The sequence below is a fragment of the Carassius gibelio genome, chromosome B3 (assembly GCF_023724105.1).
Source record: "Carassius gibelio isolate Cgi1373 ecotype wild population from Czech Republic chromosome B3, carGib1.2-hapl.c, whole genome shotgun sequence".
In the NCBI taxonomy this organism is placed as follows: Eukaryota; Metazoa; Chordata; class Actinopteri; order Cypriniformes; family Cyprinidae; genus Carassius; species Carassius gibelio.
The window spans coordinates 31,817,361-31,844,631 of NC_068398.1; the positions used below are offsets into that span (position 1 = coordinate 31,817,361).

Consider the following 27,271-nt stretch of genomic DNA (forward strand, 5'->3'; position numbering starts at 1 on the left):
CATGTAGAGTGTTTTTTTACTTAATATTACCATTTAAAATAAAGCTGTACATTTGCTTTTGCAGAGAATAGGCATCAACACTATTATATGAGGCAAAAAATGTTCTGAAAAACATCCTGCAGTTTAAAAAACACTTTGGTATTTTGTTCTCGAGCAAGTGCTTCAGGAACAGTGGGTGGAAGTGGCATTTCTAGTCGGGCGCTTCTTCTTCAGCAGACAGAAACAGAACAGTTAAAAATGCCATCGCCACCTCTAAAACAAGCTCCAAACAATCAGCTCCCTGCCTGGAGAGGGAAATTATTACTGAGACAGTGAGCCGAATTAATCATTCCTCTCACTCCAAATGCCTTTCTCTGGGAATAAAAGGCTCGGAGCGCTGTTTTCGCTTCGTAAATGTCACGACCACCAGCTCGTGTTTTGTCCCTGCGAGCTCTCGCGCTCAGTAACGGTTTGAGAAGGTCTCCACCGCACAATTTCCTGTCTTCGCCGTGACTCTGAAGCTCTCTTTTGAGAACGTTCCCTCCTTACAGCTGCTGTCTCATCTCTGTGGCACCGCAGATGTGAATCAGAGCAGTCAATGCCAATCAAACATGTGTCCCTTGTTTTCAGCTCGGGTTTGAGGGGACAGACTGGACACATTCCTGTCCAACAGCATAATGAGTGTGAGAGGAGAACAACGGGGAAATGAGGTTTAATTGCTTTTATACTGACAGACCTAGGTAAGAAGGCTATTAGACCGTCATTTTAAGTGACATGAAAGAATTAAATGTTACTACATTAATTGTCCAGCATTTCTAATGACTAGCCAATGCTGATAATCTCTTGCGTATACCAGGAAAGACTTACAGGTATACGTGCCATATCTATCATTTTGGACATTTTAATTACTCCGCTGCTGTTCTTCTTCACCCTGCTGAGGTTGTAAACGCGAAGGGGGATTTAAAAGGCAAGCATTTTCTAAGTCCCTGCAAGCTGACTCATTAGAAAAGGCTCCAGATGCTAAAAATGTTCCTTTAAAATAAAAATGTAAAGATTAGATTTCTTACTAATAGGCAAGCGGTGCTCGTCAGTGGAAACCTGTCTTTCGTGATGTCAAGGTGCTGCTATGCTGTTACTGTGGTGTGTTCTGGGAGTTTTAACAAGCTGCTATGCCATGTCCAATAAAAGTATTCTTGATAAATGTCTGATATTTTACTATCTCTATGCCTGTGTTCCTCCTTCAAAGCAAGTGAGGGATTTTTGCCACCAGAACAAATCTGCTGCAGGTTCATTTCTTTTGAGCGACAAGATTTGACGGATTATTAAAGGAATAGTATACAAACGTGACAATTTGAAGAAAAGTACTCATTTTCAGGCAATCTGATGAGTAGAAGATTTCTTCATCAGAACAGATTGGGAGAAACGCAGCATATATCCCTTGGTCACCAGTGGATCGTCTGCAGTGAATGGGTGCCGTCAGAATGATGGAAACATCACAATAACCCACACCACTTCAGTCCATCATTAAACATCTTGTAAAGTGAAAAGCTGTGTCTTTGTAAGAAACAACTCCACCATTACAAAGTTCTCAACTAAAAAACGTTGCTTCTGGCTAAAACACAAGTCCATACTTCAACCAGTGAAAAAGTCCATCTCGTGTTGTCTTCTCGTATCAAAGTCTACCAACGTGTTCATTACTGTTTTCACATAGCAACTTGTGCATATATCTCTCCTGATTCACCCGAGAAAACCTTAAGCAATATTATGAACAGAAGAGTCATTTTCGCCAGAAGCAACAGTTTTAAGAGAAGATAAAAACATGGTACTGATGGATTTTTCACTTCAGAAGAAGTTTAATGATGGACTGGAGTGGTGTCGATTATTGTGATGCTTTTATCAGCTGTTTGGGCTCTCATTCTGACGGCACCCATTCACAGCACAGCATCCATCTGTGAACAAGTGACGTAATGCTGAACTTTCCCAAATCTTTTCCCAGGAACCTCAGGTAAAGTTCCAGAAAAGTTTTAACTGTATTTTTAGCACAACTGGTGTGAAATAATTGAAGATAGGGTTTAATTTGATTCAAAAATAATTCTAACAAACAAAAAAAGACAGTATCCATTCTTGAACTGTGTGAATGTCTGTGTACTCACAGGCAAAAATAAACAAATAATGCCCAAAAAGAAAAGGCCTAGATCCAAGAGCCGATTTCTCTGAAAGAGCCTAAACAATGTCTCATCAGCCAATTATCCTGCCTCATTCTGGTCATACACCACATCACTGAGAGGGCAGGGACTTCAATGATTTTACCATTCACAGGAAGGAAACAATCTGACAATGGCTCACAAAGAAGCCCATTCACTTCACTGAATCACATGCAGCCACATACCAAACAATGAACTCTAGATTCTTCATTCGGCAGACTAAAAGAGCAATCAGACCAGCACTGCATCCATGAGGGCTTTACGGTACCGTTTTCATCAAGTCATTCTTTGACAAGGGCGTTATTCATACAAGGGAGTTAATCATACAAAAACATTACAAAATGCACATAATAAAGCATGGATCCATCCTGCCTGATCTCAACAGTTCAGGTTACTGGTGGTGCAATGGTGTGGGGGGTATTTTCTTGGGACACTTTGGTCCCCATAGTACCAACTGAGCATAGTTTAAATGCCAAAGCCTACCGGAGTATTGTTTCTAACCATGTCCATCCCTCTTCTGATGGCTATTTCCAGCAGGATAATGCACCGTCACAAAGCTCAAAGCATCTTGAACATGACAATCAGTTCACTGTACTCAAATGAGCTCCACAGTCACCAGATCTCAATCTAATAGAGCAGTTTTGGGATGTGGTGGAACGGGAGATCCACACCATGGATGCTCAGCTGACAAATCTGTAGCAACTGTGTGATGCTATCATGTCAATATGGACCAACATATCTGAGCAATGTTTCCAACACTAATCTATGATATGAAGAATTAAGGCAGTTCTGAAGGCAAAAGGGGGTCCAACCCGGTACTAGCCAGGCGTACCTAATAAAGTGGCCAGAGAGCGTATATAAACACCCACACACCATGGGACAACAATTTATATTCCAGACAATAAGAAAGCCTCAGACGTGTGGCCTAAATGAATCCGACAGGAAGCATGTGCTGAAACTCCTTGCGCTGGATGGCTGAGGAAAGACACAAAGGGTTTTGTTGATCCGGCTGCTTGTTTTAGCACCTGATTCACCGCCGGAGCATCGGACGCGTAAGAAAACCCCACAAGGCCAGCCATTCTCGCTGAACGGAGAGGACTGAGCTTGAACCCCTGCTGACCCACTTACGAAGCAGTCATGTGTGCTGAACAAAGAGCAGCTGTTTATCAACAGCCCGCCTGCACATGCACGTCTGAAGACCACGTCAGGGGGTTACATGTGTAATAACGGTGCTGCGAGAGCCACATACAACTGCTACACAACAACTCAGAGCAGCTGAACCACCAGACAGGAGGGAACTGATCAACATTATATCCATCTTCAGCTGCGTTCCTTTAAAGCTGGACAGTGATGTTAGCGCTCAGATGACAGAGTTATGCGGTTAAACATTACACTGCAGTCACAATAACCTTTCCAGTCAATCCTGATCCCTGGATTATGAAGTTTAATATGATTTCACAGTGAATTTACTCACAACATTAACTTGAAACGCCTTCCAATGTTTAAGAGTCGAGCTTAAATTATGACAAAATGCAAATAACTTCACATTTTATATTTAAATTCGACTAAAGTGTTTCATATTTCATTACATTAACTATTTGTGAGCTAGAAAAGTGATGCTATCTAATATAACGATTTGTTCAGCGTTATATAATCATGTTTCTAAATGACAAATTCATGTAAGTTATCATTGAGTGCAGTTTTGAGATCTAATGTAACCTCAGCAGAAAACTTTTTGTCCGAATAAAGCGTGTGTCTGAAGATGAAAAGGTTGTTTAGAGATCTAAGTTCCCGGATCTGAAGATCATTATGATGATGCGGTTATTGATCTCGTGCCTCACCTGCTGACTCGCCAGTGTTGATCCAGTCTGGATTGGCTATGCTCGCGATGGCGAATATATCCGCGGCCAGAAACAGACATCCTGAAATAATGGTGAGTTTATCCATCTCAGGTGTCCCGGGCTCTGATACAGGGGTGAAGGTCTCGGCTAATCTCGCTCTGGAGCGATCAGCAGCGGTCGGTGAACAGGACGGTCCTGCTCGAGGCTGACTGCATGATATGATATAGAGAGATGTGATGTGATATGGCTAGGAGTCCAGTAACAAACTCCTCAAAGGTCAGGCTGTTTGGCTGATCTTCCTCCTAACAGGAGCTCGGGGCTGATGCTCATCCTCATCCTCCTCGAAAAGTGACTGACTATTACTAACGTTAGCTAACTCGGGAGGGCTCCGGATCCTCGCGGTGTGTTTGTTTGTCATCCGGAGGGCCTGCTGCCGCTCGCCGTGCACATATCCATCGCGATGAAGCTCTCGACTGCAGGAACTGAACCTTGAATGCGTTAAGACAGTGACTCAGAGCCGCAGAGGACCGTTTTCATCGACGGAGTGACGGTCCGTCTTCCTCCTCAGCTGTAACGTTACGCGCATCTTTACGAGCGCTGCTGCATCGCCCTCCAAAACCCGTCAAACCTCCGCTGGTGTAAGTTACCACGAACGGTCGCTAAACTGGTGTATGTGGATAGAGAGGACTGGAAGACGCCGCAGAAGCAGGAGAAACGGTGGCGCTAACGCAGTGACATCAAGCGAAACCCCCCACGCAGCCTCTCTCAACACAACACAACAGGCCTGCGAGATCTCGCTCAGTCGCTCTCGCGAGACTCCGGGTGGTTAAAGGGGGGTGTCTGCGGTGCGTGTGTTTGGGCATCATCAACATCATGAGCGAGCGCTTCTATAATTACCCACTTTACATCGGTTACATTGGTGAACAATTTATGTGTTATGTAATACAAAGAGAGGGATCATTACATATTTATTTCATGAATGAGCAGGGGTGCAAAGCCTTAGATCACACTTAAAATATAAATAAAAATAATTATAATATATATATATATATATATATATATATATATATATATATATATATATATATATATATATATACGTATTATTTTAAAATTAAATTAAATGCAAAATGTGAAATTACTATTTACAATTTGAGATAACATACAAAAAACTTTAATTAGAAAATGTAAAAAACAACATTATAAAAAAGATTTTTTTTTTCTAATGAAATAGAATAATTGTAATATATTGCATATATGTAATAATTGTGTGTGTTTATATATATATATATATATATATATATATATATATATATATATAATTAATTAATATACAACCTATGTTATGGAAAATAAAAATGGTCAAATGAACAGCAGCGTTAATGTTTAAATAGTAATAGTATTATGGGCTAAAATTAAAATGACCTAATGAAAAAAAACCATAATATCTATATATTTATCAAATATTTAACACCACTTTTTTAGCATTATTTATGCCGTTTTAGTTTAATTAAAACGTATATGGGCCAAAAACGTATTAATGCAGGTGGTAATTCCACTCAAGAAAAGAGATAAATTAAATGAATGCTTATAATACACCAACATAAATAAAAATGAACTGAAGTAAAATTCTTTCTTTCAAGTCATACATATCCTTTCCTTCAACAGAACCACAAATGAAGAGGTTCATCCTAACGTGCAGCTCATTGTCTCTCTCTGCAGGCCGCTGGGAGAACTTCCAGAAGCAATGGTTCATGAACCGTGATTCCCCCACAGACGCTCTTCAGAGGAACGATGAAGAATCAGACACCGAGAACTGATCACAGATAGACTTGTTTTAATGAATGTACATCAGATATACAGTGAAATGGCTGAAACTGATGCCTCTGCTCCCAGTGAACCAGACTTCATGATCAACTGAAACAACTGTCAACATTAATCAGGGATTCACACACGTTTAAGAGTGTTTTTACACTCAAATAAGCAGCTGCACAATGTGTGCATTTAGACTGGGACTTTCTCTCACAATTCATCAACAAATGGAGTGTTTGCCAGATGTCCACAACATGACATGGTCTTCTTGCTCTCGACAAACTTCTTTGCAGCCTGTGAAGGAAACAACAACAGATTTCTGTGGTCAAACATCATCCAACAGTTACTGTATCTTTACTGCTTTAACGGCTTCATCAGCAAGTGGTTGATTAGTGGTATTTAGGTAGTGTTGAACAGCAGAGCATGACGCTAGCAACATTAAAACATCAAGTCTGGGGTAACATCAAATTAAAGGTGTGTAACCTTGAATGCAATGTAAGCTGCTTTGGATGAATGCATATATATTTAATATTCGCTGATGCTCTCTTTTTTACTTAATCCTCACTGTTTGTGGAGCAGCAAATCATCATATCAGAATGATTTCTGAAGGATCGTGTGACACTGAAGACTGGAGGAATGACGCTGAAAATTCAGCTTTGTTCATAGAAATAAATGACATTTAAAAAAAAAATATTACCGTCCCCAAACTTTTAAATGGTACTTGTTTTTTTTTGTGTTTTTTTTTTTTTTTTGCCTTTATGATAATATAACAGTAGTTAGACAGGAAGTGAAGTGGTAGAAAGGGGGGACAGGATCAGGAAAGGTCCACAAGCAAGGACTCGAACTTGGGATCCCTGAAATAGTATAATGAGCAATCTAGTAACAATTTTATAATCAGAACTGATACTGATGAACCTTACAGGTCTATGGAGAGTCAGGAAGCTCTCAGATTTCATCAAAAATAGCTTATTTTGTGTTCAGAAGAAGAACGAAGGTCTTATGGGTTTGGAACGGCATGAGGGTGAGTCACTAATGACAGGATTTTCTTTTGAGTGAATAACCATTTAATCTAAATTAATCAGAGCGCTTGATCCATATTCATTTTCATAGGGTTAAGAACTGGTCGGCGATGGAGAATATTTTCTTAAGAAACTGGCATTTTCAAATCAGTGGCAATTATGCTCATGGTGACACTCACTTTTCCTTTTAGCTTTTCCTGTTTCTCATTTTTGTTTGTTGCTTGTGAACTTGAAAGATAAAGGAAAAGTTAGCTTCTCGTGATCTACACGAACGACTTACTTTGACCAGGTCAGCGGAGGTCACCGAGTCGATGTTGTGCGCCACAGTCTGAGGCGAGCTGTAGACGCCGCTGCTCAGAACCTGAACTCCCAGCTCCTCCAGAAGACCCTCCGGACTCTCCAAAGACATCAGATAATCGCTCTTCAGCTGGGTCCTGGACACACAACACCAGGCCCTTCATTCAACTGACACGACGTCTACATTTACTTTCCTAAAGCACAGTACTCCAAATAAAACAACTAGATTTAACAGAAACACATGAATTCATTGGTATTAGCTCAAGAAGCACTGCTTATATGGGCGTTAAAGTTCTTCTTTTCCTGTTGACAGACTCACTTGGCTCTGGTCAGGTCGTCTGCAGTAAGTCTTCCTTCAGCTACAGCCGTCACCTGGGCCATGGCTGCGTTGATCACCTGCTCACAGAGAGACATCAGTGCAGATGTCAATCCTTCACTTCACACTGTCAGCATTAAAGCACCAGTTCACCCACGAATAATGCCACTGTATGGAAAATAGCTTTAATAATCCCTGCTCTCTGAGCACTCACCTCGTGGGCCGAGTCCGCTTGTGAGATGACATAGACTCCGAAGAGGCCGGAGTCCGAGTAGGGCGCACTGAAAGCCGTGGCCTGAGAGGAAGATCAGACAGAAGCCGATCAGACAGAGATCTAATCATCTGTACTCTCAGATGACGGGGTGTACTCACATCGAACGGCTGAGCGGTGGCTTTGGCGATGCCCTGGCTGAGTTTGCTGGTGATGCTGGATCCTCTCTTGACATGTGGTCCTGTACCCAGAATCCTCTGCAGCAGGCTGAAGGCATTGGCCTCCGCGGAGCCCGCCGCGGCTCCTTCACACGCCAGCAGAGCATGCACCAGACCTCCACCGCTCTGCACACGCAGCTCACCTGCACACAAACAAGATTCATCTTACACAGGAAACTGCTATTTTTGGACCATTAGCATTCACTGTACAATTAATGTGTGTCAATGAAGCATATTTTGCCAATACAAATTCTCATCACTGTAATGCAGAAAAAAAACTTCAATGGCATTCAAGGCACTACAACAAACTTGAACACGGTTAATGGTTAACAAAATGTAATTCAGTAACAATATCAATGCTTTAAATATTCAGTAATTTTGCACATTATGGAAATAAAGTATAACTGCCAAAAAAATTATCCTTTTACGCAAAATATAATTTAATAGAAATAATTGTAATAATATGACATTTAAATATATTCTTGTTCCATTCTATTAGGGAACAAATGTGACCCAATATTAGTTGTATTAATAACTATTAATTTGGACATTTTATTGTTGTAGTCATTTCATATATTACATTTCTGTACCACTGGTAAAGTGGGTTTAGGTAGGAATACTCAATTCATCTTTGCTCCAATCACTATAATGCGTAGCCTCGAACTAAGCAGCTCATCTCTCTGAACATGTCACGAGGTGTGTGTGAACTCACCACCGCGGTAAACGGCTTTAGCCCCTGCTGCACCTGTCCCAGTGTGTGTGCTGAAGAACCGCTCGCCCACCTGCCTCAGAGCAGCATGACTGACGCCTTCAAACAGAGGATTCAACACTTGTTCAGACAGTCACATTCACTCATCACACGAAGGTAGGGCTGGCTAATAGAGCTGCATGAAAGAGACGCAATAAACTACACAAAAGAGTATTCTGTGCTGCTGTTTACAATTATGAGGACAACTTGGATAGCCCAACTCAGTGACACAGTAGTATTGCAAGTCCTTGTATTGCAAGGATGGATATAGATTTTTGTCAGCCAAAAATGGGAAACAACATCATTCTGAAGCCAATGGGCGAAAATGAAAATCTAAATATTTCAAATAATAAACCGTAAGCCAACTGTGTTTTTGTTGCAGTAACCAGGCGTGGAGAACTTCTGAACCGACCTACAGAAACACATCATGGGTGCAGCACTCAATGCACGTTCATAAGAAGGACTCACCTAATCCAACCAGGGCCATTCTTGCACTGGTGTAATTACTGGCAAAGAACTGTTGCAGCTAGGATGTGAAAACAGACAGAGAAGAGTGTTTATAAGGGAACATTATGAGACAGACTTGTGAAGTGTTCAGGATCTGCTGTCAGTCGCTCACATGATCCACACTGATCTTCCCCAGCATGTGGTCGGGACAGTACAGAGAGTTGGATAAAGCGTTCTTATAAGCAGCTTCATGCAGCTTCTCCAGAACACCTGTGTGAGACAAAACCTCTCATCAGCACCAGATGAGCCGAGTCTTCACATTCATTTCCTGGAGTCAGCATAATGTACCTATCTGTGGGCTCTGGTCGGCCACGGCCTTGTCTATCCTGACCCTCTGCGAGAGGTCAGACAGCTCCCAGGGTCTGAAGTCCGGAGCCGTGGTCACATTGACCAGGTACTCTACGACACCGTCACTGCACGGGAAACACATATCTTTCATATAGATTACAAATCTATCAACGAAATACGACTCGTCCCCCAAACTAAAGTGTGACCGGATCTACAGAGCTACTCACAAATCATCCCTCAGACAGTCCAGGGAATAGACCATGTGTTCCCTCGATGACGTCACACTAAAAACCAAAAAACATGATGTTCGACAGAGAGTGCAGTACAGAAAGGGTTTCAAAGCGGTCGTGTGTAAATATAAAAGTGACCTCAAACTGGCGCCCACTGCCTCCAGACCCCGACAGATCTTGAACGCTGACGCTCCTTTAGTGGTCTGAAACACAGCACGCATTCAGTACTATGAAACCTAAACAAAATATATATATATATATATTAGTGCTGTCAAAATTAGCGCGTTAACGCATTCGATTAATTTGAAATATTTAACGCGTTAAAAAAAAATAACGCAATTAACGCGGTTGCAGTTTTTTTTATTTCCAGTTGTGGCCTATGTGTGTTCAACGTGCAAAGAAATATGGTTAAGACCAAGGAAGGACTTTTAGACGGAAAGTTTCAGTATAAAACTCTGCCGGATTACTCTTCAGTCTGCCACAAGAAACATTACTCTTCATTCAGTCTGCCACAAGAAACAGCAACATTAAAATCATGAACTCAAATGTCATTGTTTAAAAAAAAAAAAAACGACTGTAACAGTGCGTAAATCAGACCTTTCTGTAACGCTAACGTTAATAAGCTTAAACGAAATAATGAAATAATTGTGTAGCGGAGTATTTTTTGTACACAGTGCCGCGAACTGTCAATCACTCCTGTACGCGTGCATCACTGTCCTCCTCAGCTGCAGCAACTTGCGCTCTCACTCTTCATCAAGCTTTAAAACAAAAAGGGGACAAAAAGATCATATTGTCTTTGTGCATAGGCTTTAGATTAATTAGATAAATGAATATCTAAATTTGTGCCTTGCCGTCTACGGTATTTTTTTAGAACTTAGAAAAAAGATGCTGTAGCCAATGAACAGCCAGCGGGGGCTGCAGGACGACTCAACCTCCGCAGACAGTTCTTAATGTTTATCAGACAATACATACTCAAGATTTTGCTTTAGTATAACTCACAACGAGTTTCACACACCTTCTCCGGCCACGTTGAGTTGTTGACACTTAACAGTGGGAAAAGCGACACATGCGCTATTCACTTGTATAACTTAAGGGTGAATGGGTAATGTAGTTTCTGCTCTGGGTGGGATGAATTAGGAAGCTCGCATTGTGAAGGGCGCTCTGAAAATCGGCAGTGCAGGTAAAAGATTAAAACCTCTATTAAAACAGATGTCCAAATGAGCGCTCAAGATCTATATTTGGAAGTGGCGGTACTGAGTACTGGTGCGTACCGTCCCACTTAAAGCACTGGCAATGACTATACTTTGGAATTTTTTTGCAGTCCACTTAGAATTCAACATGGACATCATTTTTGTTTTTTATTGGCATTGATTGTTTTGAAATTCAAATGGTACTTACATGCCTGTGTTTTTATTTCTGTAATAAATATGGCTTTCAAGCCAACAGTTAATTTGGAGGATATTGATGGTTTATTGCAGGTATGTTGTTTACATGAGAAAATCTGTGTTACAAGTTAAACAAAAATTCCAATAAACAATCATATTTTGAATTTAAATAGTTTATTTGTCTTGAGTTTACATTAATTATTTACATTTTACATTTACATATCCAAAAAGTTTCAGTCTTTTAATTGCGATTAATCGCGATTAATTTTAAAAAATTGTGCGATTAATTAGTTAATTTTTTTTAATCGATTGACAGCACTAATATATATATATATCTGCATGTGTGATCAACTCACAAACTCAGCTAAAAAGTAGCTTGTATGACTGTATGTTAATTAAAACTACTCCTGTTTGCCCTGAACGCACCAGATTGCTCGCTAATCGCAGGATGTGCGTGACGCCCAGGTTTTCCGGCGTCTCGTAGCGGCTGCCGGCTTTCACAAACACACCGATTTTAGAGACGGGGGAGTAGTTCTCCAGAGAGGCGACGAGAAGACCGCTGGGAAGCTTGGACACCTACAGAAAACAGGATACAGTGAGTGAAAGTCGTGGGTTTAGGCAAAGCAGAACAGCTTGCATCCGTTCTCATTACCTGGACGTCCTGGGGAGCGAGGGCTGGTGCCGCTGCAGGTTTTCGGGTGACCAGAGGTTCAGTCAATGCCTCGCTCCTCCTGGCGGCGGCGTAACTTCGCCTCTGTGAATAAAACAGGGTCTCAAGACTAAAGGCCATTTTCACATCTTGAATAATAAATATGACCTCACGCTGTGTCAACCATGTACAGTGCCTCCAAAACTTTCTTCCATCATTAAAAAAATTAATAAATCAGACCAGGTTTGATTTTCTGCATTTTCGCATCTGTAGCAAACATTTTGATAGGAAAGAGTGACGGATACGATAAGTACGAAAAACGTTAAGACTTGCTATGGCAAACATCACTGCTACTGTTGCTCATATTAGTGATTTGAATAAACCCCTCACAAGTAAAACATTAATAAAACTCTAACATCGAAGATGAACCTCTCTCGTGCCATAACTCTGAGAATGAAGTTATGTTTTTCTCATGTCATTTGTATGTTGTGTTTTATTTCTACATTTACGCTATGTCACACCAGTGCCTTTCTTGTCGGGTACCAGTTTGTAAGTATTTGATACAGTGAATGAATCTGATTGGTTCATGTTAGATGACAAACACAGGCACTGTGTGTGATGGTGAGGTATTTCATCAACAGATGACCTCTGTACTGTTACAGATAGACCCTTCACTCCCACTGTATGTTTGAGATCTGAGGGCTTACTGTAGCTTCCCTTCTTAGTTATCACCTTATTTTGAACATTACAATGTTTATCACACCAAGATATTTCTGCAAAATATATCCACCTTTTTTCCAATTAGCCTACTGTGTGTTGTATGAATTATATATTTGACAGATGTCACTCCCTTAATTCCCACCAATGTTTTTTTTTCCCCCAGTCATAAGTAATTATCAGAGACCGGGTTCAAAGGGTCACATGCGCTCGTGAGGTCCGTCACCGGAAGTACAGTATCACTGTGTCATGACCTTCATCACAGAAACACAACAGCGCGGTGGGATTTACAAACAACCCCCAGCGGAAGAGAGAGCAGAACAGAAAGCCTATGGGTCCCTTTGTTTGACTGGCTTTTATTATAGGTTGTCCAGCGTCTAGAGGAAAGTTTACAGCAGCTGTAAATTACACCGGTTTATAAATGACACTAGCAACATTAGCCTGAAGCCCGTCGACGAGAAGTTTCTAGTGACCCTGTGAGGCTCGTATGTATTTGAAACACGACGTGTGAACAGAGAGAAGACAGCGGCGCAGACTGAGAGAAAGAGGACTCACGGAGAGAAGACTGAAACCTCTGAACCCCGTCATGACTCCGCTTCTCTCCTTCAGTCGCTAAGAGAAAGACAGTTATGGCCGAGTCAAAGAACTACCCATAATCCACTGCGCCTAGACCAGATACTATATATGGACACACCGGAACGACGAGCTGCTTAATATTAATGAGATGTTATAAAATATTCGAGACGTACTAGGAAATAACAAGAAATGTCAGTACACTTGTAGATCTAGACACAGTATCTAGAGATACAGAAATCTATGCTGTCAAACGATTAATCACACCCAAAATAAAAGTTTTTGTTTTCATAATATAAATACACACACATGCAGTATATATTGTGAAAATATTTACATGTATATATTCATATAATTTGTATTATATATAAATATATTTACTATATAAAAACAACAAATTTCTCTTAAATATATACATGCATGTGTGTGTATATATATATACATAATAAATACACACAGTACACAAACATATATTATGTAAACTTTTTGGGGGGATGCGATTAATCATTTGACAGCACAGCACTAACAGAAATATGTCAATGAAGATATTTAGTGTTCAAAACTACTCTGTGGGAACATGTACTTTATCTGCCTCACTGAGTGTTCTAAAGAGGATTAAAAAAACAAACAAAAAAACAACAACATCAACAACACACATTTAGTTCTTTTGACTGAAAGGTGTACAGAAAGTACAGGATGATAGAGCTATGAGTAAGTATTTACTTGTCATTTTTATACACAACTGTACATTGTATGTCGTTTTATTTGCATTTGAACTAAAGGTAGTGTAGGCTAGATTTGTATTAATTATACAGTAAAATAAATTTAAAAAAATTAATGCATTTAAAATAGTTTGCATTGTTTTAGCCCTGAAACTAAATTGTAAATCAAAACTTTCCACAAAACTTTAGTTCTCGCGGTCTCGTTTTGATGACGTACGCACGTCGACGCTCCAGCTACACGAGAAAGTTCGCTGTTCGACCGTGTTCGACTCAGGAGTCAGGAATCACGATCCGTTTAAACTCCGGAGTGGTCCGCTTTTCCTCCGTGAAGCACACGCCGAGAGGACCACTTGCGTTTTTTTTCTACAGACATCTGTAACGTTAAAGCAGTTTTCAGACATGGTACATATGATTTTCATAATGACAGTTCTTTACTAACATTAGCGGTATGAATGCGTGCGGTGCTTATGTCTATCCGTTTAACACGTGCTGCTGCTTTCTTTTGTATGGTTGGTTTTTATGGGATGGTTTAACATGCATAGTTAAAACTTCATGGTGGTTAAAAGTGGTTTTCGTGATTTACAATGTCTTTGTGAAAAACTCGTGCCGTTTCATTAATGTATCTCAGTAAATCAACGCACGAGACATGGTTTACAGCAGCCTCTGGTTTGTTTTGAGCCACATGTTTTCATAAGATATCAATGTAGGACATCAAGGTTTTTTTTTCCCGTTTTCATGTATAATAATTTCAAACAACGTTGTTTGTAGCAGACACAACTGTTGGGATTCGTAGAGGCACATGTTTATATATTAATTCATGCTTATAGTCTTTGTTTTAATAAATGCTCGTCTCCCTTTCTCTCTCTCAGACTGAATCAGACGTGAATCCTAAAGCGTATCCTCTGGCAGACGCCACTCTCTCCAAAACCATCCTGGACCTGGTTCAGCAAGCGGCCAATTACAAACAACTGAGAAAAGGGGCCAATGAAGGTAGCTAAACGTACTAGAAACTGTCATTGCAGACAAATCAGAAGTCTGGCTTTCTAAACTTTATTTTGTGTGTGTTTGTGGATTTGTTCCAGCCACTAAAACCCTGAACCGTGGCATCGCGGAGTTCATCGTGATGGCTGCCGATGCCGAACCTCTGGAGATCATCCTTCATCTGCCTCTGCTGTGTGAGGACAAGAACGTCCCGTACGTGTTTGTGCGCTCCAAGCAGGCGTTGGGGCGCGCGTGCGGGGTGTCCCGTCCCGTCATCGCCACCTCCGTCACCATCAAAGAAGGCTCTCAGCTCAAGCCTCAGATTCAGTCGGTGCAGATGGCCATCGAGAGACTGCTGGTCTGACAACTCCTCCCCAGTCTTGATGTGTCGCTTGTTTCCCCCCTTATGTTTTAACTATGAATTGCTCTGTTTATCTTAAGTTTGAATGTACATATACATTTATGTTAAGAAAAGAAAAAAAATACAGTAACTGCTTTTCTATTTTTTTATGATAATTTTAAGTTTGTCATGGTGGAACATTTAAAAAATAGTTATGAAGTTATATATGGCGATCATTGTACAGATTTGTAATAAAACACAAACTCCAGGATATATGTGTGCTGCATCTGTTTGTAAAAGGGTAATTATATTATAATTACGCATTTCACTAGTGATTGTATGTTAAAAATTGTACTGACCTCAAAACTACTGTTTGTAGAAATAATGTTCCAGTATTGGGATCATATCACAAGTATATTTTGAGTTGTTTTTAATACGAACCATAAACTTATGATTCAAGTATACATATGCATGAACTGGATCGTTTATTTTCTTCCGTTTTAATTCAAAGTCTTCGCTAAAGAAGTCTTTAAGAAAACCAAACAAATAACGAGTCGAGCAAAGATGGTAAGATTTCAGCTGTGATTCATGTTTATTCTTCAAAATGTGGATGATCAAGCTGAACACATTGCATTGTGGGATACAGTACCTAGCGCACGGCTCAGCTGTATTTGAAATATTTTGGCAAATGCAGAGGTTATTTGGGTTTAAGTACAAAGCACAATATGAAGACTAATGGATTTAAAGGGATAGTTCACCCTAAACTAAAATCATGTCACCATTTACAAGTTGTAGTAAAGCTATATGATTTATTTAATCTGTTAAAAGAAGATCATTTGAAGAATGTTGGTAACCAAACAGTTTCTAGTCCCCATTGACCTCCATAATATGAGTCGTTTTCTCCATACAATGGAAACCAATGGGGCCTCAAACTGGTTTAACAAAAGAAAAACTCCAACATGACTCACGGGTAAATAAATGATGACAATTTTCATTTTTGGGTGAAATATCTCTTTTAAACATGTTTCAGTGTATCTGCTAGTTACTCCATTAATCGCTCAATACGACAAAAAGCTTCTAATAAATACAAAATTCACCATACGAACATTAAAATACACTTCACTACAGCACTGTTAGAAAACAAACAAGTACTTGTATAAGTCACAATCGCGAGGTGCTCAGCGCGTGAAAGGAACCCTGTACGTCACGAACATCACATTGAACCGATACTGTGGAGACACACACACGCACACACACTTACGATCACCACAGATATCATCAATGCATCCGGCCTCACACCGAGGAAGAGGGTCGGACTGGAGAAAGCGTAGCTTATGACACGAGTATCTTCTGGAGACCCTCCAGCATCTGGGTCAGACCTTTTCCGTTCCTTCAACCAGCTTTCGTGGAGCGGGACGCTCTGAAAGCTGCCCCCTGGCCTTGTGTCCCGGGCCGGCAGTGATGCGGGTGGAGCCCCGGTGCTCTCAGTCCACAGGAAACTCCGTCTCCAAGGCTGTCCCGGGACGGCTGCCTGCGTGAGTGTCCTTCCGGAGCGGCAGCGAGACGCAGCTCAGCCAGCTGCGGCTGGTGGGCATTTCTCCGATTATCTCCCATCTGTCCGACTCGTCACAGTACCGCTCGATCGTGTCATGATACCTGCAGGGGAGGTCCGTTCAGTCAGAAACACTGGTGCAGGTCTCAGACTGAGCAGGACACTATGACTTACACAATGGATTGGAGTTCAAATGGGTGTCATGGGGCTCTAGTGTAGTATCTCTCACCTGTCCCATCCCTCCTCTCCTCCTAAAACGTAAATCTTCCCGTCCACCACCGCTACGCCGGGTCGATAGCGTCTCTCCCTCATGGGAGCACACATGGTCCACTTGTTGGTTTTGGGGTCGTAGCACTCCACCTTATCCGTGTTCTCGGTGGAAGCGTGCCAGCCGCCTAGAGAGGAACAACAGTGATCCCCTGCTCTACAGGAAATACAGATAAGACTCAAACCGCTGAAGAAATAAAAGCCTCCATACTCACCAATGACGTAGATCTTGCCCTTCAGGATGCAGGCAGCAGATCCAGAGCGGGCGATCTGCATGGGCGCCACCTCGTTCCACACGCTTGTTTTAGGGTTGTACACTTGCGCCAAGTTTGTGCCGTCGCCATCCTCTAAAACAGCGCCTCCTGTGGTTTCAGAAAGGAATATTACACGGCCCTTGAAAAGATTTCTGCAAAAAGGGCAATTATTACCTAATTGCATGATGCAGAGTACAAAAACATCAGTAAAAACTGTAAATCATGTACAGTTTATCACAAAACAAGAATACAGGGTCAAATTATACATAGGTATTAGTGTACTTATCAAAAAACAACGTCAAACGTTTTCAAAATGTGTAACTTATAATCGGCAAAGGAGTGGAAAAGTATGTTCAATTACTAAATTCAACGTCAAAGAACTTTTCCTCAAAATCTGTCATTTTTTGTCACCATTTTGAAAGAAAAACACCTACATTTACAGCAAAAAAAAACCTAGGTTATACATTTTCTTCAGCCACTGGCCGTTATTCTGATCCTGAAAACATAAAAGTGTCTTGAGAATCATTCATACATGTGAAAATCAGCTGATAATTGAACCAAGAGTTGTAAGCAGGTTCAGAGGAAGATAGGAACTTCGTCTTTGTGAAGTTTTTCTGGTGATAAATGGAAAATACAAGACTTTTTTTCTACCAAAAATCTGAGAAATGTTAATATTTTGCAAGAAAGTGTGACGTAAACCAGGCACTATTTTTGTAATCAGCCCCCCAAAATGAGTAAGAAAAATATATTGATAGTGATTTTTATCAATCAATCATTATAGCATTGATTGGGAGTGTAATCAGTTCACATTACAGACATTTATACTCTATATTGACATTATTTTCTGTGGTAAACAAATTCAGGGCACACGCTGTCCATACAGTTGTATTTAACCTGGAATATTCTGGAATCAAACTGTCAGGAGCTTACGTTGGAGCAAACCTGTTACCTGTCACATAGAGCAATCCATCCAGCGCCACCACAGCCGGACTGGTGACCGCCATCTTGACCGATTTCATAAACTGCCACATGTTTGTCTGTGGATTGTAACACTCAACAGAGTCAAGCCGAGAACGGCCTTCCCAGCCGCCCACTGCGAACACATACCCATCCAGCATCACCAACCCTGAAAAACAGAACAACGCTCTTGTAGATTGAAAAAAAGCGGGTTTTGTTTGTTCCCAAACAATAGTGTGGGCTGAAATGCTGCGTTCCATCCCAAGCTGGATGTGGGACAGTCCTACTTAATTCTAGCCATGAAAGCATTCATTTGTGGAAAATGATGTGAAAAAAAATAGCACTACTATCATTAGCTCTTCAGGTGTTTTACAGCCAACAAAAACTTCTTCTTGCAACCAAATTGAGGAGAAATGTTCAAAAGGTGTGTGAACTAGAGGAGATCTGTTACCTGGAAACATTTGATGAATAGTTTTATTGTGTAACTTTGACTCATTGGAAACCCATCTTTTGGAGCGCAGGATAACCCACCTGCTCTTTTGTAAAGTTTGTATGAACTTGGTGGCCATTACCTAATTCTGATCGCGCCACGTTCATGGGTGCCATCTCTGACCAGGAGTCAAAGCAGGGGTCATAGCGCCACATCTCTCGACTGGCCGAGCCGTCTGGAAACTCACCACCAGCCAAAAACAGCATGGAGCCTGAATAAACACAAACACAGTTCAGCGGACCAAGAAAAAAAGGGCTTATTTCTGACCGCTGACACTTAAAAGCTCTGTAAACAACTTGTGTACATTTTAAAAATTTGGGGTCAGTAAGATTGTTTTTTTTAAATAACACTAGAAAGTTTAGATTTACTAATGGATGCTGTATAATTAAATGCTGTATCCTGAAAAAAAAGTACCACTGCTTCCACAAAAATATTAAGCAGCACGTCTGATTTTAACATTGATAGTCAGAAATGTTTCTTGAGCAGCAAATCATCACATTAAAATGATTTCTAAAGGATCATGATGCAGAAGACTGAAGTCATGATGCTGAAAACTCAGCTGCACATCAGAAAAATTACATTTTAAAATATATTTAAATAGAAAACAGTAAATTTAAATTATTGTAATATTTCAGTTTTACTTTTACTGTATTTCTGATCAAGTTAATGGAGTTTTGGAAAGCATAAAATACTTTTTCAGAACCAAAAACATTACAGACTGCTAATTTTTGAACATTATTGGAAATCTCATGATATTTAAGTATTTACTTGAAATCAGTTTTATAATTTTTTCACACAAGTAAAATAAAGTACAAATTCTATTTAAAACAGCCAAGATGTTTTCACATTAATAACATATCAATTATAAGGATAATATATATGAATGTTAATTTGTATTTTCCAATATAACAATATGGCTGGGCAATATAGCCAAAATAAAAATAAAAAAATCATCAAAATAAAGTTTTTTATATCAATTGACATCAATAATTATCACAATAACTTTACAATTGTTATTTCTTTTAGGTTTAAAGGCAGATTTTTGCATATATCCCCTCAATACAATGGTACAAATATAACTAATTGGTTTCTATATGCATGACAAACACTCATCAGCAAATATATTCCATTACTTCTTTAATACATTGGATACATTACTAATATAATACAATTCTATATCAATATCCCACATTTCTGCCATAATACCATGAAGCAGTTAGTGTTACTACAGTAAATCCATGTTAATTGATGGCGATATGTAGATTTATGACTGTTTCTTTGTGTACAGTGCTACTCATTTGTGTTCTTCTATGCATGAATATATAATGAATTTACAATACACCACCCAGCCCTAGGCCCAATCCCAATTCTACCCCTTCCGATATGTGTGTGTGTCAGTAAGCAGCTCATTTATACAGAACGATAATTAAAGGCTCTAATGCACACCAGTATATGTGTGTATTGTAGGAGCTAGACGACGAATGATGACGCGTGACGTCATGGTAGTGGTGTCCCAATCATTAGGGGAATATTTTCTCCCCTACCCCTTGACACTCTATTTCAAGGGACAAGGGGAAGGGGTATAGAACAGAATTGGGATTGGGCCCTAATTATCAACTGGAAACATCATTGAGCGACTGACTCAGGAAGTTGAATGTCACACATTATTACACCCTTAACACACTCACCAGACGCGACCAAGCCATGTTTGCTGACAGCGAAGGGCAGGCAGGCGAGACTCTTCCACTGGCTGGTGAGGGGATCGAAACTCTCCACGCTGCGCAGCACAACCTTATCATCCTCTCCTCCTACAGTCACAATCACCTCAGCCGTGCCTGACGGAGACACACACAGCAGCCACTGGATGATTACAGTCATCAAGACACTGATGCACCTCACCTCATGATCGAGAGAAGGTCAAGAGCAAATATAAGGGCTATGCATTTCTTTGGACATTACTTTACATTTCAGAGCAGGGCTATTATCTTTAGCAGTTAAAGTAAAAGTGTATCTGCTTACTCCAAGCGTATCCAATATGTAGGTGACTTTGTTTCTTCAGTAGAACACAAATGAAAATTTATAACTCAAACCATTGCACTCTGTCTGACTGTCCTGAGTGCGTTCTCAACAGCCGGTGCATGACGCATTTTCTTTTTCTTCTTGCTTTATGATTTATAAGTGCATTACCACCAGCTATCTCTTAAATTGACCACTTATACTCTATCTACAATCTCAGTAAGGAGTGGCTATGCTTTTTTTAAGAGACAGGAGGTGGAAATGCACTTATAATATTGTGATCCACCGTAAAGATTCACCGGCTGTTGAGAACGCACTCGGGACAGTCAGACAGACTGCAACGGTTTCAGTTAAAAATCTTAATTTGTGTTCTACTGAAGAAACAAGTCACCTACATCTTGGATGCCCTAGGGGAAGAAAATAACCATAACATTTTCATTTTTGGATGAACTGTCCCTTTAAAATAGTTTCTATGACTATTCTTAACATGGAAAGTGATGAGGAGTAAATAAACCCATTGAATAATATATGTGTTTTTATTCTGATCGCTCAGATGTCAAAGGTAACAAACTTTATTTAGCCCATCCTGTCTGTCTTATAACAATGACCAAAAAAATTAAGATAAAAGTGAATTGTCTCAGATGTAGCTGGCAGTGTAAAAGTGCCCATGAGGCATGTATAAGTGGCTGTAGCAGGACAGGTTTAGGGAATGCGGTCACCTGTTGCGCGCCGAGGTCGTGCTCGGGGGCTGTACAGCTCTCCTCTTCGGTCCTGCAGCAGTAAATAGTCCTTGGCTTCAGAGATCAGCTTCTGGCACTTGAGCGATTCCTTCACAACGTCCAGAGTCTCGATGACGTCGTGAATGTAGTACGGACTGATGAGGGGCAGCCTGATGTGCTCCACAACCTACGGATGGGAGAGGCGTTAAATCAGCTGAAAGTACTGTCTCGACTGTTCAGTCTGAAGTGTAATCTATTTAAATTCAATTAACAAATACTCGACTATCATTAAATTACAATGTGGTCTTTTAGTACACCATAGAGCTTGTTTTGTTTGTTTAATAGAGAGCCTGGATAATAAATTACTATGAAACTTCAATCCAGCGTTTACTCAATAACATACTGTGTCCCATAATGCAATGTGTTTGAATTTTGTTTTCAATGTTTTTTTATGTGACAAATGAAGCAGAAGCAATATCATTAATTAAAATCTGTTTAACATATACCTAAAGTATACCTTTAAGTTTAAACCACTTAATATGGATTACTTTTATGATGCGTTCATGAACGTTTTAAAGCATCAATGGTTTGATTGCATTAACTTTCAATGGAGAGACAGAAATCTCTGAGCTTTTATTATTTGTGTTACGAAGTATCTTAAAGTCTTATGGTTTTGAGTGTAACAGAATTCAGATTTTTGAGTGAACTGTCCCTTTAAACCAAATCATGAGTAATAGCGAAAATGACACATGGCAAATGCGACTAATTACAATTTAAAATCTGTCCTTTAAATTCCCATGAGATTTGCAATAAGCTTTTCTCAAGAGCTGTAATGAAGGTCTAGTCTTTAAATAACTGCATAGCAACAAAGAAATCCGACCCCATCCAATCAAGGCTAGATTTATGTTTCTCGCACTCCTTGTGAAGTGACTGTTCTCTTCATAATCACAGCCTGGATGGAGCACATGACCCTTCACAGGCTTACTTCATCAAAACACATAATCCCAGACATCTGCTGGAGCTCTGTCCCTGACACATGAGAGGAACCCAAACCAGCCGCTCAACTGAGATCATGATACAAACCTGCCTCGGAAACACGACTCAAAAAACACCAGTATGCTGCTTAAAGATAACCAATAAAGAAGTGTGACGTCATGTCTTGTCTGAAGAAAGTTTGCGCACTCAAAGTCTAGAGTAACTGTTAAAGTAATATGAAAAATAACCATGGTTTTATTACAAATAAAACCAAAAAACTATGTTTCCTATAGATAAATCATGGTAACCACAAATGGTTTTGGTACCATAACCATAGTTTAAACATGACATTTGTAGTAAAACTGTGGGTATACAAATGGTAATCAATACGCCAAAAAAACACAGTTACCACACTTTTACTACAATAAAACCATGGTTAATATTCACAAGGGTTACTAAAAGTAGAAGAGACTCGATCCACTGGTGAACAAAGATGTAAAGCTGGTTTTCGACTGACCTTCTCAAAGCTCTGTCTGCGTGAGGGGTTCTTCTCCAGCCACACAACGGCCGCCTCAAACACCGTCTCCTCTTTCGGCACGTTCAGATGGTCACTGGAAATGATCTCAGTCAGTTTATCGGCACAAAGAGACAGAAACTCCTCCTGATGAGGCCAAACAGAAGAGAAAGAAGACATACATTTATAGGATAATGAACTCTAAATAAATAAATCAAGGACAATTAGTATACTCATGATGTCAACCATTTTTCTCTCTATGCAACAGAAAGATATTCTGAAATGTCCACAAACAGAAAACAGAGGCTCAGGGAAAAAATGCCAGCAAAATAAACCAAAAAATCCCCCTTAATTCAAAATGCCCTAGCTCAATTGAACTAAAATCATTATGACTGTGAAAATTAGTCAGTTATGGCATTAATACAATGCGAGTAGATTTTTGTTTTTTACACATTGTTTTTTTGGCAGTACATAAGAACTAATACTTATCAATTGCATTCACTGATACAAACAGGTGTTTTGGGCAATTTTATGTCTCAGGGTTTGAACAAATAGTTTGTGAAACAAACAAAACATTTTTTTCCAATTATCATATTAGACACGTTTTTCTTTTTTTGCACTTTCTCTGCTGATTTGAAGGGGAATTTTTGATAATTTTGAATTTTTGATAATTTTGAATTTGATTTTTTGAATTTTTTTCAGTTAACAAGGTACAAATGTGCGTCTGTCGCTGGAAAAGTTCATTTTTGAGCATCATCTAGAGCGTGACACTCCTCTGGTCCAGTTCACCTGTTGGCAAACGGTGCTGAAGTGCTGCTGGATGTACTCCATGCTGCGTCGCTCCAGCTCTCGGCACGAGTGCGCCTCGGCGAAGCAGTGAATGCCCACACAGTTCATCTCGTCCATCTGGCGCTCCATGAACCTGCAGCAGGCCTCCCGCACCGCCATCACGTCCAGCAAATTAGCGGCCGCCAGCAGCGCCTGCACGTTAGCCTTGGAGATCACCACCTCCGCCGTGTAGGCGTAGCTCACCAGCATCCCGATCATCTGCGGCTCCACTCCGTTGATGGCCACCCGCTCCTGACGAGACTCCATCAGGTCGGTGGAGAACATGGCCTGCGCCAACAAAACACCACAACCTTAAGAGTTATTGATCCATGAAGAACAGTTGAAATGTATATTAACAATTTAACAGGAACAATAATGGAAGATATTTAAACTTTACTCAAGCAGAAATCTCAAATTCAGATTTGCTTTTTAGGTTTTGTTGCTTTATGAGATTAATATACAATACCAGTCAAATGTTTTTGAACAGTAAGATTTGTTATGTTTCTAAAAAAAATCTCTTCTGCTCACAAGGCCTGTGTTTATTTGATCCAAAGTATGGCAAAAACAGTACAATTTTGATATTTAAACTAACATTTGATATTTAAATTTTAAAACGTAATTTATTCAAAACATAGTGATCAAAGCTATGTTTTCAGGTCTCATCCTTTAGAAGTCATTATTACATGCTGAGTTGCTGTTCAAGAAACATTTATTATCATTATTATTATTATTATTATCAATATTTCAAACAGCTTCATTTCGGGATTGATTAACACAAAGACCAGCATATATCTGAAATAAAAAAAAGCTATTGTAACATTATATACCACACCATTCAAAAGTATAAGTCTGTAGTAATAAGTCAGTGTATATATATATTTAAAATGTTAAAAAATATTTCCATTTCATATAAATGCTGTTCTTCTGAACTTTCTGTTCAACAAAGAAAGCTGAAAAAAATCTACTCGGCTGTTTTCAACATAATAATAATAAAAAAAATGTTTTTTAAGCAGCAAATCTGAATATTACAATGATTTCTGAATGATCATGTGACTGGAGTAATAATGCCAAAAATTTTGTAAATAGTAAGAATATTTCAATTTATTTGTATTTTTATTTATTTTTTTGCTGTACCTTAGATCAAATAAATGCAAGTTTAGAGAAGCAGAAGAGGAAAACAAAAAACACTAAAAATCTTACTTTTCAAATACTTTTGACTGGCAGTGGTTATTTTATGGTATAGTATTATTGGTATTTGGTATTATTTTGGTATTATTATTATGGTATTATTTTATGGTAATAATGTTCAGTTACATCCACTGATATATAATATATAATATTTAAATGTATATTTCCAGTCATGCCCACAAATATCGGACATCTTGTTTAGACACATGGCATCATGGATTCTATTAAATACCAACAGATAAAAAATCAAAAAGTGACTGACTCTGTTAGAAATCTTATAATGGGCCATGTTTGGATCATTCAACTGTACAATAATCCAAACATAAACCTCAAAAACAACACCGAAATGGGTCACTGAGCTCAAAACCAAGCTTCTGCTATAGCCATTCCAGTCCTCTGACCTGAACCCTACAGAAAATGAGAGGAGTGAACTGAAGAGGAGAAGCTGGGAACCTGCTGGAGAGATTCTGGATGAAGGAATGGTCTCTGATCTCTTGTCAGGTGTTCTCTGACCTCATCAGGCATTATAGGAGAACATTTAGACCTGTTAAACTGGCAAATGTAGGTTTAAAAAAGTATTGAATAAAAGGGTGCCAATAATTGTGTCCAACGAGTATTAGAGAAAAACATTTATTTCATAATGATATTTCCCCCCATTTTAAATTCTTATTATCCAATGAAAGGATACATTTTTGTGAATTTTTTAAATAAAAAATCAAAAGGATTAACAATGCAGATGAATTTTCGCAGCCTTTTTTGATCATATTTGCCAAGGGTGCCGATATTTGTGGGCATGACTGTATATAAAGGATGCTTCAGGCACTTTTTCAAGGTTTTGAACAAATAGCTTGTAAAACTGAGACTATAATCTGGGACTATGATGTAAACTCGCTGCTTAGGAAAACTAAATTATATGAAAATGTACATTGAGGTTTTGCCACTGGCTATTATTAAGGTCAAGAACGAATCCTACTAGGCAGCCTTTTGACAGAAACAATGACTATCACCTGGAAATAAGAGCTGAAGGAGGCCAGTACGATACGGTGGCAGGGAAACTCCTGCCCTCCGCAGCACAGAGTCACATCACAGAAAGCGTTATTGAGCCGTAGGCTGTTCAAGCCTTCCAGCACTTTGTTGGGATGCCGCGCTTCCACAAACACATAGTCTTCACTGTCCAGAGAGGACAAAGGGAGAGCAGGGTCCTCCACACAGGGAGACGGAGGGAGCGTGGAGCTGGACTGAGACGTGGCCAGCAGATTCACAGCCATAGTTTCCATCTCAACACTCAGTCAGTCTGACGAAACAACAGAGAAGAGCGTAAAGATCACACAGGATTTCACAGGATAGCTACTTCATATGAAACTACTTGTGTATAATACATATGCATGCAGTTTTTTGACCTCATATCATTCTAAGGGCTGAATGCAATTTAGTCTTTAAATAAATAAATAAACATGCGTTTTACCCCCGCAAAAAATAAAAAAATAAATCATAATGTTAAATAGAAAAATCCTTAGACCATATTTTTGGTCAAGGAAAATATAGAATGTTAGTACATAAGTAATCAAATGGTAATGAATTGTTATTTTTCTAGTCGTAAAAACATTTTCTACATATTCTCATCGTAACGATAATTAAACATTATAATATTAAACACATTCTAATATAAATAATTAAAGAATGTCTGAATGCAATATACATTATAAAATACATTAGCATTCAACTTTACTATAATAATATAAATATATACAGCAAGTATAATATTAAACACATTAAATGTCGGAAATTTAAAAATAAAACCAATCAATAAACACGCATAAACAACCTGTCATCTGAAATCAAATAAGAATCCAGTTCAGTTCAAATCATTCCTGTTTTTCAGGTTTATTCTTACGATACTATAAAGGAATACAAGGGTTAATGATGTTGTTGTTGTGGTGTAAATATTACGATTATTAGATGTCCAAACGTCAAACCCGCTGTATAGTAAAATAAAACACGCAAGGGAGGAGCTGACTGTTTATTAATGCATTTAACAGCATATGTCTGCAATAACCCACACGAACAATGAGTGACAACAGAGCCGGAGTCACTGGAAGCGGTAATGACACACATCCGAGAACAGAGCAGTATGATCTTACCAAAAAAACATGTCTGAGTTAATACCGCAGCTCAAATTCTTCATATCTTCACCTGCACAACTGTTTATGAAGAGTCGTGACGCCATGTCTTCTTCTGTAAAAACAGACTGAAGGGCAGGAGTGACCAAGAGGAACCAGCAGCGCCACCCGTCGATCCGGAGGCACACTGAAGGCTGCTCCCAGGACAGGTCTTGAACCCCGCCCCCTCCATGTAATATAACGGGACGTGAGACAAACTAAATAATTACATTACACTTCAAATATTGTTTATTACAATGTGTTTTATTTTATTTTATTTACTTTTATCACGCTGATGTAAGTTCAAGTGCTCGT

General features: G+C 39.5%; 4 protein-coding genes and 1 long non-coding RNA gene across 6 annotated transcripts in view; 2 read left to right on the forward strand and 3 right to left on the reverse strand.

Moving 5' to 3' along the window:
- LOC127953170 (uncharacterized protein C16orf52 homolog B) overlaps positions 1-4,851 on the reverse strand; it is a 25,113-nt gene extending 20,262 nt beyond the window's left edge. The window contains exon 1 of the mRNA XM_052552153.1: positions 4,025-4,851. Within this exon, the coding sequence (XP_052408113.1) occupies positions 4,025-4,130 (106 nt within the window). The 5' untranslated portion in view covers positions 4,131-4,851. The remainder of the gene's footprint in view (positions 1-4,024) is intronic.
- LOC127953184 (uncharacterized) lies at positions 3,986-6,543 on the forward strand. Its single transcript, XR_008153108.1, has 2 exons — positions 3,986-4,116; positions 5,747-6,543. It is a non-coding gene; the product is annotated as an uncharacterized LOC127953184 (long non-coding RNA).
- Positions 5,845-13,106, reverse strand: LOC127953142 (cytochrome b-c1 complex subunit 2, mitochondrial-like). The gene is made up of 14 exons (XM_052552115.1): positions 12,977-13,106; positions 11,708-11,809; positions 11,482-11,631; positions 9,809-9,873; positions 9,668-9,724; positions 9,441-9,565; positions 9,265-9,362; positions 9,114-9,171; positions 8,610-8,705; positions 7,841-8,040; positions 7,683-7,763; positions 7,472-7,548; positions 7,136-7,289; positions 5,845-6,130 (listed from the first exon to the last, which is right to left on the reverse strand). The coding sequence occupies exons 1-14, from the start codon at positions 13,007-13,009 to the stop codon at positions 6,047-6,049; spliced, it is 1,380 nt and encodes a 459-aa protein (XP_052408075.1). The 5' UTR covers positions 13,010-13,106; the 3' UTR covers positions 5,845-6,046.
- An 837-nt stretch (positions 13,107-13,943) lies between these two features.
- LOC127953172 (NHP2-like protein 1) lies at positions 13,944-15,308 on the forward strand. The gene is made up of 3 exons (XM_052552155.1): positions 13,944-14,118; positions 14,586-14,706; positions 14,799-15,308. Exons 1-3 carry the CDS (start codon positions 14,116-14,118, stop codon positions 15,059-15,061), a joined length of 387 nt encoding a protein of 128 aa, XP_052408115.1. The 5' UTR covers positions 13,944-14,115; the 3' UTR covers positions 15,062-15,308.
- Positions 15,309-15,605: 297 nt separating this feature from the next.
- On the reverse strand, positions 15,606-27,091 carry LOC127953135 (kelch-like protein 20). 2 transcript variants are annotated; one of them, XM_052552103.1, is made up of 11 exons: positions 26,939-27,091; positions 25,805-26,091; positions 23,571-23,897; positions 22,785-22,928; positions 21,293-21,479; positions 20,246-20,392; positions 18,640-18,768; positions 18,060-18,236; positions 17,072-17,218; positions 16,819-16,984; positions 15,606-16,693 (listed from the first exon to the last, which is right to left on the reverse strand). In XM_052552103.1, exons 2-11 carry the CDS (start codon positions 26,072-26,074, stop codon positions 16,522-16,524), a joined length of 1,866 nt encoding a protein of 621 aa, XP_052408063.1. In that variant the 5' UTR covers positions 26,075-26,091; positions 26,939-27,091; the 3' UTR covers positions 15,606-16,521. The 2 variants fall into 2 exon arrangements, with proteins under 2 accessions (XP_052408063.1, XP_052408065.1); XM_052552105.1 differs by having other exon boundaries at positions 26,991-27,081.
- Positions 27,092-27,271: the final 180 nt, after the last annotated feature.